This window comes from Bufo bufo, chromosome 10 (assembly GCF_905171765.1).
Source record: "Bufo bufo chromosome 10, aBufBuf1.1, whole genome shotgun sequence".
Taxonomy (NCBI): domain Eukaryota; kingdom Metazoa; phylum Chordata; class Amphibia; order Anura; family Bufonidae; genus Bufo; species Bufo bufo.
Window position 1 is genome coordinate 3,264,968 of NC_053398.1, and position 15,104 is coordinate 3,280,071.

Below are 15,104 nucleotides of genomic sequence, written 5' to 3' on the forward strand. Positions count from 1 at the left end.
GCAGAAGAATGTGGATTTTAGGATCTTTCTGGTGAATGTTCTTCATCCCGTCTCAGAAGATTATACCCCGGGGATACACATGCAGCGATGAGCTCATGCAGTGTACGAGGGGCGGCATACTTAGCGTCTCATTCACAGCCTCAGCCTCCATGATCCTGACCACAGTCTGACATGGCACCGCGGGGGGGTTGGGGGCTTCTTATAACTTGTGTTCTTTTCTTGTATCAGGGAGAGTATCTACCGCCTACTACCTCAGACTACACCCGAAAACATCAGCAAGAACTTTGACCAGTATACGATCGACCCCGCAACTCGATATCCCAACCTCAACTCCAACTGCGTCCGCACTCTGCAGGTTCGTGGCAGAAAGTGATAGAATAGCATGGAGGCCGATTTATAGTCCTTCGATGTCCGTGGATGGAGCGCCGGCTTCTCATATATATATATTTACTAGACTGTTCTCTATACAGCAGATTTTATTATAAGTCGGTTTAGGGTCCATTCACACGTCCGTGTGTGTGGATTCGCAAAACACGGACCTCGGCGATGTGCGTTCCGCATTTTGCGGACCGCACATCGCCGGCACTTAATAGAAAATGCCTATTCTTGTCCGCAATTACGGACAAGAATAGGACATGTTCTATATTTTTTGGGATCGCAATTACGGGCCCGGAAGTGCGGATCTGCAATTCTCTGCGGAACGAAATTGCGGACGTGTGAATGGAGCCTAAGTCTGAATTAGGCATCTGAAAGCCATTTTATAATATCTTACTTCTGGGCTGAGAAAGGATCCCTTGGATATACAGGCCCAAAGCCTGGGGCTGCACTACTGAGAGATTCTGGTGACAGCATATCCCTATATATCAATTCAGAAATAATGTAGGCGCAGGCAGGAGGTGGGTATTGATGGGGATCCTACAAGGTCTCCAGCAATCCATCAGCCTGGGGCATGTAAGCATCAGCATCTCTCAGTAGTGCAGCCTCAGGTATGTTTCTTCCAGTAGGTCTTCTTTTAGGGTTGTCTCATGTTTAGGATTTTCTCAGAACGGGTCCAGGCCCATGGCAATGTCTTCTCTGGAGTCACGAGGTGGAGAATACCTCAGTATGAAGAGACGCTGATGATTGATCCCCTCATTCTCAGTCATACCCTTTGCCTGTAGCTACTCTTCATCTGTTACTATGTATCAGCCTTGTATCCATGGTTACAGGAATATTGTGATTCTTTGTATCAGTTTTGTTTGCAGTTCATGTTGGGACCTTGTCCCGGTTCCAGTTGCTCCTCTTTTCCCTCGCTTTGTAACACGACCGCGCTGAGCAGAATCTGCTGATTGAGACGGTAACCAGGGACAGACATCCCTCCGGGCAGAGGATTGTGTATACTCGGAGTGAGAGGATACATAGCACCAGTGACCCGCCTACTGCTCCGCGCTGTGTAAACGGCGCCGATGTGCGGGAACCGGTCTCCCTTTAAATTACATCAAATATTAGAACGTTCTGCAATTTTGTAATGTTTTTAGGACACCTGCTTGCTGTGTGGGAACAGAAACATTGTTACGATTCATTGGCTGAAAAGTTACTTAGTCGCTCACACAGCTGCAGCGTGTCCGTATAAGTAAAGGACGACGATAACGCAAAGGATCTGATCGTTTCAGTATGTAACGTCTCGTACACAACCAGGTTAGACCATCACCATCAGGGAGGGTATCACTGGAGAGAAATGAGTGCTGCTGCTGAGAGGTTTACAGAGAGGTCACTTGCCCTGACACATTGTAACAAACCTTCAGCAGTGTGTACAGTACTTGCTTGGGGTTGTCTTTAAGCATTCACTGACAGCAAACAGATTTTATTCCTCATCTCAGACTCTGGTGGCAGTAGATCTGTTTTGTATCAGATCCCTCGGGATCCCTTGACTTATAATAGGCCCATCAGGGTTGTGTGGTGAAATACTGCAGCAGGTACAAAGTGTGAACAGACCCTTAGTGTGTATGAGTATGAAGGGGTCCTCCGCTTTGGACAATCCTTACTCGTTAGAAAAGGGTCTCTTGACAATAAGCAAATCACAAAGCGTTTCCTACTGGGACCCCCAGAATTGACTGTAATATGTGGGAACTCCTGTGGCCTCCCTGCAGCAGCGCCACCACAGGAGAAACAAAGGATTGCACAGTGTCCAGTTATCTGAATGGGTTGTCCTGTAATGCAGGACGGGTCCTCCAGAGCGAGAGACCATCTTTGTATCTACTCTGAGTTTTCTAAACTGGACAGCCCCTTTAAGGGCATCTGTCAGCAGTTCTGTCCCCATGACACTGTCTGACCTGTGCCATGTGCTCCTGTGCTGGTCCCGTGTTCATATGTGCCCGCATTGCTGAGAAACATGATGTTTTACTATATGCAAATGAGCCTCTAGGAGCAACGGGGGCGTTTCCATTACACCTAGAGGCTCTGCTCTCTCTGCAACTGCCGCGCCCTCTGACAGGTACAACCAGTGTAAATGTGATCACACCTGATCCTGTCAATCAAAGTGCAGAGGGTGTGGCAGAGCCTCTAGGTGTAATGGTAACACCCCCGTTGCTCCTAAAGGCTCATTTGCATATAGTAAAACCTAATTTTTCTCAGCATTGCGAGCACATATGGACACGGGACCAACACGGATGTCTTCAGCTGCCAGGAGCACATGGCACAGGTCAGCCGGGGTCAGAGGGACAGAACTGCTGACAGATGCCCTTTAAGGTAAGGTGTCCATAAGATAATGATGTTCTATACTGATCCATGTTTTCTTGCAGGTGAAGCACTTATACTTCACTGGGGAGTTACATGGATGTCCTCTGGAGAGAGCCAGCTCCATCAGAAGATCAGTGGGGATAAGCCGGCACGGTATGTACAGGGCAAGTCTTAAAGGGCAAGTCCATCCTTCTCCCAGGGTTGTCGGATAAAAGATTGCTACTCTGGATACAGATTAGCGGAGCGTCACAACCTCATCATTATCTTCAGGGATCTCTGCTTCATCGTCGACACAGGGTTATACTAGGAGATACATTTGGGTGGATCTCCCCTTTAAATACTAAGTATATCATATCTTGTTCCATTGTCTTATCAGAATCTGATATTCGACCCAACAAGCTCCTAACCTGGTGTCAGAAGCAGACTGAAGGCTACAGGAACGTGAACGTCACAAACCTCACCAGCTCCTGGAGGAGCGGCCTCGCACTTTGTGCCATTATCCACCATTTCCGGCCAGATCTTATGTGAGTCGATCACCGACCATCCCACTGATCTGTGACATTCCTTCACCTCACGCCAACAGAAAGTCATTTAAAATATGTCTGAACAGTAAATTGTAGGCATCTTAAAGAGCACCTGTCAGCAGCATCATCCCTATTACATCAGGAATACTGCCTGTAGGATTGATCCTGCTGAATAAAATGATACCTATTCTTTATGCAAATTCAGGCTTCAGTGCACTTAGGGGTGGAGCCTAGCCCCTTGGTGCACCTGAGCTCCCCAGATTTCCAGGGGAGCTGGCCCCACCCCTCAGTGCACTGAAGCTCTTTTTTGGGGGGTGAACACCACAACTGATTTCACAAGACAGGTATCATTTTAATCAGGATCAACCCTCCCAGGAAATGCCTGGTTTAATGGAGTTGATCCTGCTGACTGGTGCTCTTTAAACTCTTCCCAACCTTTGCCGTACATGTACAGCGGAAGTCAGGTCTTTAAAGACTATGAGCACAGCGGGTGCCATAGCCACCTGATTTCTGCTAATGCCTGTGATCAGCGCTAACGCCGATCACAGACATTTAACCCCCTCAGATGCCATGGCATCTCACAGGCTTTTTCCCAGGAGCGCTGTGGTTCCAGGGCCTGAACGGCTTTCACGAGCTGAGATGGGGGAAGCTGTACATTTGCCCCTTGACCAATTGTTTGCATGGTGGTAAAGTCTGAAATCTACTGAATGGTGCCAGTCAGGGGATTAAAGGGGAAGTCTATCATGTGACTCCCTCTCAGCTCTTCTGATTGGCTGAGCGGGCTCACAGAGGAACGGGGCTCAGGAGACCACGCGTCTTCCGGCCCCCTACGAGGACGCGCACACATGTTGTAGAATTTCTCCCCGTCCGTGACTCCCTCTCCATCTTTTCGTAAGCAAGCGGCGCCTTTGATGCCTTTAATGAGGCCGTTCTTCCTGTGATACTGTGTCCTTTGTTCCTCAGTGACTTTCACTCTTTGAACGAGGACGACGCCGTCAGGAACAACCAGCTGGCGTTTGATATCGCGGAAAAAGAGTTTGGAATCTCGCCCATCACCACGGGGAAGGAGATGGCGTCCACCGAGGAGCCAGATAAGCTCAGCATGGTCCTGTACCTCTCCAAGTTCTATGAATTATTCCGGGGCGCCCCCCTGAGGCCCATCGGTGAGTGGCTGTAGCTTGTGAGATGATGTAAGAGCAGAGCCTCCTACAACTCCGCCTGGACACCAGACGACAGAGTCCCAGCTTCCCGTCCCTTTCATTCATGTGTATGGCCAGGAGGAAGCACTGGGGCCGTGACTGTGAAATGACCCAATGACCCCCCCCCCCCATAATACACTGACCGATCAGTATCATTGACAGCCAGGCTTCTTCAATTGGAATGATTATTTTAATACCCCCCCCCCCCCCCTGCAGGGGGCAGTAACGGCATCTCAGCTATATCCATACCCTCTTCTCTTTGCAGAATCCTCCCCCAAGGACAATGGGAAGAATGGAAAGGCGTACTCCTCCAAACCATCCAGTCTGCTCAGCAACAATTACCTCAATTTAACATTACCCAGAAAGAGAGTGCCAAAGGTGAGAACTGAGTGCAGCTCTGGAGTATAATGCAGGATGTAACTCAGGATAAGTAATGTATGTACACAGTGACTGCACCAGCAGAATAGTGAGTGCAGCTCTGGAGTATAATACAGGATGTAACTCAGGATCAGTACAGGATAAGTGATGTATGTACACAGTGACTGCACCAGCAGAACAGTGAGTGCAGCTCTGGAGTATAATACAGGATATAACTCAGGATCAGTACAGGATAAGTAATGTATGTACACAGTGACTGCACCAGCAGAATAGTGAGTGCAGCTCTGGAGTATAATACAGGATATAACTCAGGATCAGTACAGGATAAGTAATGTATGTACACAGTGACTCCACCAGCAGAATAGTGAGTGCAGCTCTGGAGTATAATACAGGATGTAACTCAGGGTCAGTACAGGATAAGTAATGTATGTACACAGGGACTGCACCAGCAGAATAGTGAGTGCAGCTCTGGAGTATAATACAGGATTTAACTCAGGATCCGTACAGGATAAGTAATGTATGTACACAGGGACTGCACCAGCAGAATAGTGAGTGCAGCTCTGGAGTATAATACTGGATGTAACTCAGGATCAGTAAAGGATAAGTAATGTATGTACACAGTGACAGAACCAGCAGAATAGTGAGTGCAGCTCTGGAGTATAATACAGGATGTAACTCAGGATCAGTACAGGATAAGTAATGTATGCACACAGTGACTGCACCAGCAGAATAGGGAGTGCAGCTCTGGAGTATAATACTGGATGTAACTCAGGATCAGTACAGGATAAGTAATGTATGTACACAGTGACTGCAGCAGCAGAATAGTGAGTGCAGCTCTGGAGTATAATACTGGATGTAACTCAGGATCAGTACAGGATAAGTAATGTATGTACACAGTGACAGAACCAGCAGAATAGAGAGTGCAGCTCTGGAGTATAATACAGGATGTAACTCAGGATCAGTACAGGATAAGTAATGTATGTACACAGTGACTGCACCAGCAGAATAGTGAGTGCAGCTCTGGAGTATAATACAGGATGTAACTCAGGATCAGTACAGGATAAGTAATGTATGTACACAGTGACTGCACCAGCAGAATAGTGAGTGCAGCTCTGGAGTATAATACTGGATGTAACTCAGGATCAGTACAGGATAAGTAATGTATGTACACAGTGACAGAACCAGCAGAATAGAGAGTGCAGCTCTGGAGTATAATACAGGATGTAACTCAGGATCAGTACAGGATAAGTAATGTATGTACACAGTGACTGCACCAGCAGAATAGTGAGTGCAGCTCTGGGGTATAATACAGGATGTAACTCAGGATCAGTACAGGATAAGTAATGTATGTACACAGTGACTGCACCAGCAGAATAGGGAGTGCAGCTCTGGAGTATAATAATGTAATGTATGTACACAGTGAGTTTTCATACTGATGATACTGTAGTTGCATAAATGACTTTGCTCCGTTACGTGGGGTTTTTGCTGTGTTTCTGTGTCTGGTTAAGTCCTCTGCTGGAATCAGACATTAGAATCGCTGACATGGGGAACATGGACCATTTGGTAATAATTTTCGGGACATGCAGTGCTCATCCAGTAGCCTGGACCTGAGTGATGGAGGATGTGACCCCTTTATCCTCCTCTTCTGCTTTACAAGGTGCAGCTGCTGCAGAATCCTCCCTGGAGCCGCTGATACTTTGTGATTTATGAGAATATAATGGAATCCTCCATAAATAAACTGTAGGATTGGCGGAAATCTCTCACTGAAAGACACATTAGACAAGTGTCTGCTCCACTTCTCCTGCCGGTCCGGGGATCAGACGCTGCCTCTCGCCCCCTCCATCTCGCACCTTACACTAATTCGAGGAGATTAGTCTGTGGCCCCCTAATTGTGATATTACCCCAAATTGCCATAGAAACAAAACACAGGAAACTCCAGAACCTCCGACTCGATGATGTCATCTAATTGCCCTGATAAATGTATTTGACTTTACCACCTGAAGTTAATTATTCGGGACGTGGACTGAGACGTTTAAGCCTTTTATACTTCAATCCCAGAAAATAACCCGACTCTGCTTTATCTCCCACCCCCGGAATTATACAAAGTGAAATCGATCACAAAACACTTATCTCATGCATAAAGTGTACGCTGTGCGACTGTCAAATCCTTCCCCTCACCGCCTATGTGCTGCCATGTAAGAAGCACGCGTGCATGCCTTACCCTAATGTGGGCCATATGGCAGGCGCCCTCACTGCCGCATTGTGTTAGGAGAGTGGGGGGCACAAAGGATCAGGAATAGCAGAGTATGAGCGTGGGGGTCTCTCATACTGCACCCCGCACATCGACCCATAGGCTCTCATAGGCGGGTACTTTCACACTCGCGGCAGGCAGTTCCGTCGCCGGCAATCCGGACGCAAACGGATGGCATTTGTCATGCGGATGCGGATCCGTCTGACAAATGCATTGAAATACCAGATCCATCTCTCCGGTGTCATCCGGAAAAACGGCAATTTTAATGCCGGATCTGGCACTAATACATTTCAATGGAAATTAATGCCGGATCCGGCAATCCAGTATGTGTTCAGGATTGTGGGCCGGAGAGAAAAATGCAGCATGCTGCGGTATTATCTCCGGCCAAAAAACGTAAGAAAGACGGAACTGAAGACGTCCTGATGCATCCTGAACGGATCGCTCTCCATTCAGAATGCATGGGGATAAAACTGATTAGTTCTTTTTCAGTATTGAGCCCCTAGGACGGAACTCTATGCCGGAAAAGAAAAACGCTAGTGTGAAAGTGCATGAAATACCGCAGCACACTGCACTATTCCCTCAGAGGCATCCAGGAAAACACGTATACATAGCATCGCTTGAGTCCATTTAATGTCCTGTATGCGTCAGGATTGGCTCGTTGCAGTTTTTTCCAGTCCTACCGTACACATGCATGCGCGGCTCTGCAACAGCGGATTCCTCTTGAACACTAAGGGATCGGGCATGTTGAGATCCTGCAGCCCAGTGCTTCTTTAACCCAAGTTCTTTCTCCCCCCACGCACATTAAATAGTTGGCAGCACTTGCCAATGTCATTGGGTTTGGCCAACGCTTCTCGAACGTCTACGGACACTTTACGTCTTTGAGTCGCCCTTTTCTGTTTAGTTGTTGGCAAGCAAACAACACGGCTGCCCACTCCTGGCCACAAGGGTAGTCACCCGGTAATTTCTATACCCGAGACCAGGGATGCTCAACCTGCGGCCCTCCAGCTGTTGTAAAACTACAACTCCCACCATGCCTTTCTGTAGGCTGTCTGGGAATGATGGGAGTTGTAGTTTTGCAGCAGCTGGAGGGCCGCAGGTTGAGCATGCCTGACCTGGACTAGTTGTCTGTTGATGCAGCCCCTTCTTTCAGGCGATTCTCTCTTCAGTCCTGATAGTTTGTTACATTGTATTTACCTTTTCACAGTATTTATAGATCCTGTATCAGGCTCTCTGACCTCTATGGTGCATGTTCTACTTGGCGCTGGATAGGTCGGGGGTCAGTCTATGAAGTTGGCGTCTGTGCCTAACTGTCTGCGCTTGCCTCCATCCAGGGAGAAAATAAATCTGAGGAGAACGATGTGAACAAGAGGAGGAGGAGGACGATGCAGCTCTTTGATGAGGTCGGTTGCTGCGGACTGTACACAGATTCAGTATTGGAGCAGTATTATAATGTCGTCCCGGTACTTCGTACTCGCTGCTCGCCACTGCCGGTGACCCGAGAGCAGTTGTCATACCGAAGCGTAGAGCGCAGCAAGGATCCAGCAGCTTCTCCAGGGTTTTATCATATTAATCTCAGGACATTCCTGCCATGTAATATAATGATATTTCCATAATGTTACCATACATAGAGAAAAAAAAGTCAAAAAAGTCCCCAAAAAAGATACAAAGAGACACCTAGGACATAACTGCACATAATGTATTAAATGGGAATGTTTTATATTAAAGAGCATCTGTCAGCAGTTTTATCCGTATGACACCGGCTGACCTGTGACATGTGCTTCTGGAAGCTGAAGGCATCTGTGCTGGTCCCATGTTCATATGTGTCCACATTTCTGAGAAAATGATGCTTTAATATATGCAAATAAGCCTCTAGGAGCAATGGGGGCGTTGCCATTACACCTGGAGGCTCCGCTCGCTCTGCAACTGCTGCGCCTTCTGCACTTTGATTAAGGGAACCAGGTATGATCACCTTTTCACTGCCTGGTCCTGACAAAGTGGTGCAGAGTGCCAGTTGCAGGGAGAGCGGAGCCTCTAGGTGTAATGGCAACGCCCCCGTTGCTCATAGAGGCACATTTGCATATAGTAAAACATCATTTTTCTCAGCAATGCGGGCACATATGAGCACGGGACCAACACGGATGTCTTCAGCTGCCAGGAGCACATGACACAGGTCAGCCGAGGTCAGAGGGACAGAACTGCTGACAGATGCCTTTTAAGAGACAGAAAGAATTTTTTAAGAACTGCCCTGAACGATAAAAGCCTTACTCATGCGATATATATGTGTGTGTGTGTATATATATATGTATTTAGTATCCTTCTAAGAATAAGTGTCCTCCCCCTTGTTAATCATTTCTATTCATTTCCATTATCAGAACACAATCAGGTCTCGGCATAAGACACAGTCGGGGAATTTCAAGCCCTTATAGGAATGTCCTCATAATATAAACATATGACACATAGCACAGCAACCCTGAGCCAGAGATATAGCGCGTGAAAACCAGGCCTGAGATAACGATGACAGATCGGTCTGACTTACCAGGGCGGTCATAACAGTCTGTGCAGAAATAATTACCTATAACAACAGCTGGTAAACCCAGAAACCTATGGAACCACAACTCGCAGCAAATCTGATAGCCGAATATAAGACAGTGCTTCAAGCTGCCAATTCAGGATCACATGTTCTTGAATACCGCTATTATACTAAACTACTATAAAACTTCTCCTATGTACAGGAATATAACTACTATAATACTGCTCCTATGTACAAGAATATAACTACTATAATACTGCTCCTATGTACAGGAATATAACTGCTATAATACTGCTCCTATGTACAAGAATATAACTACTATAATAGTGCTCCTATGTACAAGAATATAACTACTATAGTACTGCTCCTATGTACAGGAATATAACTACTATAATACTGCCTCCTATGTACAAGAATATAACTACTATAATACTGCTCCTATGTACAGGAATATAACTACTATAATACTGCCTCCTATGTACAAGAATATAACTACTATAATACTGCTCCTATGTACAAGAATATAACTACTATAATACTGCTCCTATGTACAAGAATATAACTACTATAATACTGCTCCTATATACAAGAATATAACTACTATAATACTGCTCCTATGTACAAGAATATAACTACTATAATACTGCTCCTATGTACAAGAATATAACTACTATAATACTGCTCCTATGTACAAGAATATAACTACTATAATACTGCCTCCTATGTACAAGAATATAACTACTATACTATAATACTGCTCTTATGTACAGGAATATAACTACTATAATACTGCTCCTATGTACAAGAATATAACTACTATAATACTGCTCCTATATACAAGAATATAACTACTATAATACTGCTCCTATGTACAAGAATATAACTACTATAATACTGCCTCCTATGTACAAGAATATAACTACTATAATACTGCTCCTATGTACAAGAATATAACTACTATAATACTGCTCCTATGTACAAGAATATAACTACTATAATACTGCTCCTATGTACAAGAATATAACTACTATAATACTGCTCCTATGTACAAGAATATAACTACTATAATACTGCCTCCTATGTACAAGAATATAACTACTATAATACTGCTCCTATGTACAAGAATATAACTACTATAATACTGCCTCCTATGTACAGGAATATAACTACTATAATACTGCCTCCTATGTACAAGAATATAACTAATATAATACTGCCTCCTATGTACAAGAATATAACTAATATAATACTGCCTCCTATGTACAGGAATATAACTACTATAATACTGCTCCTATGTACAAGAATATAACTACTATAATACTGCTCCTATGTACAAGAATATAACTACTATAATACTGCCTCCTATGTACAAGAATATAACTACTATAATATTGCCTCCTATGTACAAGAATATAACTACTATAATACTGCCTCCTATGTACAAGAATATAACTACTATAATACTGCTCCTATGTACAAGAATATAACTACTATAATACTGCCCCTATGTACAAGAATATAACTACTATAATACTGCTCCTATATACAAGAATATAACTACTATAATACTGCTCCTATGTACAAGAATATAACTACTATAATACTGCCTCCTATGTACAAGAATATAACTACTATAATACTGCTCCTATGTACAAGAATATAACTACTATAATACTGCTCCTATGTACAAGAATATAACTACTATAATACTGCTCCTATGTACAAGAATATAACTACTATAATACTGCTCCTATGTACAAGAATATAACTACTATAATACTGCCTCCTATGTACAAGAATATAACTACTATAATACTGCTCCTATGTACAAGAATATAACTACTATAATACTGCCTCCTATGTACAGGAATATAACTACTATAATACTGCCTCCTATGTACAAGAATATAACTAATATAATACTGCCTCCTATGTACAGGAATATAACTACTATAATACTGCTCCTATGTACAAGAATATAACTACTATAATACTGCTCCTATGTACAAGAATATAACTACTATAATACTGCCTCCTATGTACAAGAATATAACTACTATAATATTGCCTCCTATGTACAAGAATATAACTACTATAATACTGCCTCCTATGTACAAGAATATAACTACTATAATACTGCTCCTATGTACAAGAATATAACTACTATAATACTGCCTCCTATGTACAAGAATATAACTACTATAACACTGCTCCTATGTACAAGAAAATATCTACTATAATACTGCTCCTATGTACAGGAATATAACTACTATAATACTGCCTCCTATGTACAAGAATATAACTACTATAATAGTGCTCCTATGTACAAGAATATAACTACTATAGTACTGCTCCTATGTACAAGAATATAACTACTATAATACTGCTCCTATGTACAGGAATATAACTACTATAATACTGATCCTATATACAGGAATATAACTACTATAATACTGCTCCTATATACAAGAATATAACTACTATAATACTGCCTCCTATGTACAAGAATATAACTACTATAATACTGCCTCCTATGTACAAGAATATAACTACTATAATACTGCCTCCTATGTACAAGAATATAACTACTATAATACTGCTCCTATGTACAGGAATATAACTACTATAATACTGCTCCTATGTACAAGAATATAACTACTATAATACTGCTCCTATATACAAGAATATAACTACTATAATACTGTCTCCTATGTACAGGAATATAACTACTATAATACTGTCTCCTATGTACAGGAATATAACTACTATTATACTGCTCCTATGTACAAGAATATAACTACTATAATACTGCCTCCTATGTACAGGAATATAACTACTATAGTACTGCCTCCTATGTACAAGAATATAACTACTATAATACTGCTCCTATGTACAGGAATATAACTACTATAATACTGCTCCTATGTACAGGAATATAACTACTATAATACTGCTCCTATGTACAGGAATATAACTACTATAATACTGCTTCTATGTACAAGGATATAACTACTATAATACTGCCTCCTATGTACAGGAATATAACTACTATAATACTGCTCCTATGTACAAGAATATAACTACTATAATACTGCTCCTATGTACAAGAATATAACTACTATAATACTGTCTCCTATGTACAGGAATATAACTACTATAATACTGCCTCCTATGTACAGGAATATAACTACTATATTACTGCCTCCTATGTACAGGAATATAACTACTATAATACTGCCTCCTATGTACAGGAATATAACTACTATAATACTGCTCCTATGTACAAGAATATAACTACTATAATACTGCCTCCTATGTACAAGAATATAACTACTATAATACTGTCTCCTATGTACAGGAATATAACTACTATTATACTGCTCCTATGTACAAGAATATAACTACTATAATACTGCCTCCTATGTACAGGAATATAACTACTATAGTACTGCCTCCTATGTACAAGAATAGAACTACTATAATACTGCTCCTATGTACAAGAATATAACTACTATAATACTGCTCCTATGTACAAGAATATAACTACTATAATACTGCTCCTATGTACAGGAATATAACTACTATAATACTGCTCCTATGTACAGGAATATAACTACTATAATACTGCTCCTATGTACAGGAATATAACTACTATAATACTGCTTCTATGTACAAGGATATAACTACTATAATACTGCCTCCTATGTACAGGAATATAACTACTATAATACTGCTCCTATGTACAAGAATATAACTACTATAATACTGCTCCTATGTACAAGAATATAACTACTATAATACTGTCTCCTATGTACAGGAATATAACTACTATAATACTGCTCCTATGTACAGGAATATAACTACTATAATACTGCTCCTATGTACAGTAATATAACTACTATAATACTGCTCCTATATACAAGAATATAACTACTATAATACTGCTCCTATGTACAAGAATATAACTACTATAATACTGCTCCTATGTGCAAGAATATAACTACTATAATACTGCTCCTATGTACAAGAATATAACTACTATAATACTGCTCCTATGTACAAGAATATAACTACTATAATACTGCTCCTATGTACAAGAATATAACTACTATAATACTGCTCCTATGTACAAGAATATAACTACTATAATACTGCTCCTATGTACAAGAATATAACTACTATAATACTGCTCCTATGTACAGGAATATAACTACTATAATACTGCCTCCTATGTACAAGAATATAACTGCTATAATACTGCCTCCTATGTACAGGAATATAACTACTATAATACTGCCTCCTATGTACAAGAATATAACTACTATAATACTGCTCCTATGTACAAGAATATAACTACTATAATACTGCTCCTATGTACAAGAATATAACTACTATAATACTGCCTCCTATGTACAAGAATATAACTACTATAATACTGCTCTTTTATACAAGAATATATCTACTATAATACTGCCTCCTATGTACAGGAATATAACTACTATAATACTGCTCCTATGTACAAGAATATAACTACTATAATACTGCCTCCTCTGTACAAGAATATAACTACTATAATACTGCTCCTATGTACAAGAATATAACTGCTATAATACTGCTCCTATGTACAAGAATATAACTACTATAATACTGCTCCTATGTACAAGAATATAACTACTATAATACTGCCCTGTATGTACTCAGATATGGGAAATCAGAATGTACAGGATACTTGTCAGATAAGAGTGGAGTTGCACTTTACATCTTTGCAGAAGGTCTCCGCACTTTCTGTCTGGAGATGTCTGAGATCTTCTCACGCTGCTCCAGTCATTGGGATTTCCTCCAAGTTAGATATTAGTTGCTGGAATCTGTGGTATGTGCTTTGAGGCTGGTGACGGCCCATATGTCTCCCTCCATTTTCATTCCTTGACTGGAGAGGTAAATTTCTGGGGTGATTAAACAGGTAAAAGGTTCCGCAGACGCCAATAAGTCGCCTTTCACACTTATTGTTTTTCAGTCGGGGAACTTTTCAAGTGAAAACATCAATTCTGTCACGGAGTGCAGCGACACGAAGGAGGTGATTAATCAGAATAAAGTCAAGTCCATGGCTACTCAGCTACTGGCCAAGTTCGAGGAGAATGCGCCAAATTCATCATTACGGAGACAGGTAAATTGGCGCATGTATAATAAGCTTATTACGTGCATCGCTCTCTGGCGTCTGTGAGGTCAACACTTCAAAACTTTATATAATAATCCAGTCAACGTCTCGTTAATTACTCTGCTTTTCATAACCTAAAGGGGTCTCCAAAATAAAGCCTCATCACTGCACGCATAAATGTTATTTCTGTTTCAATTCTTTGTCTTTTTCATTATCTGCGCTTGCTGTTAGTGAATGGGGACTTCTTTTTTTTATATCTGATCAATTCTAATACTTCTCAAATCTGAGGGTTTCTTTCAATTGTAACCAGTCTGCCCAATCCTCTGCAATGTAAACACCCTGGACTCTA

The 15,104-nt window shown here is 41.8% G+C and overlaps 1 protein-coding gene across 12 annotated transcripts in view; it reads left to right on the forward strand.

The window, feature by feature from the left end:
- Positions 1–15,104, forward strand: part of MICAL2 (microtubule associated monooxygenase, calponin and LIM domain containing 2) — a 209,631-nt gene that overhangs the window by 68,072 nt on the left and 126,455 nt on the right. For all 12 annotated transcript variants that reach the window (XM_040410402.1, XM_040410404.1, XM_040410406.1 and 9 more), the window contains exons 10-16: positions 229–355; positions 2,781–2,871; positions 3,095–3,242; positions 4,206–4,405; positions 4,707–4,819; positions 8,402–8,470; positions 14,615–14,764. In XM_040410402.1, coding sequence (XP_040266336.1) covers positions 229–355; positions 2,781–2,871; positions 3,095–3,242; positions 4,206–4,405; positions 4,707–4,819; positions 8,402–8,470; positions 14,615–14,764 — 898 coding nt within the window. The remainder of the gene's footprint in view (positions 1–228; positions 356–2,780; positions 2,872–3,094; positions 3,243–4,205; positions 4,406–4,706; positions 4,820–8,401; positions 8,471–14,614; positions 14,765–15,104) is intronic.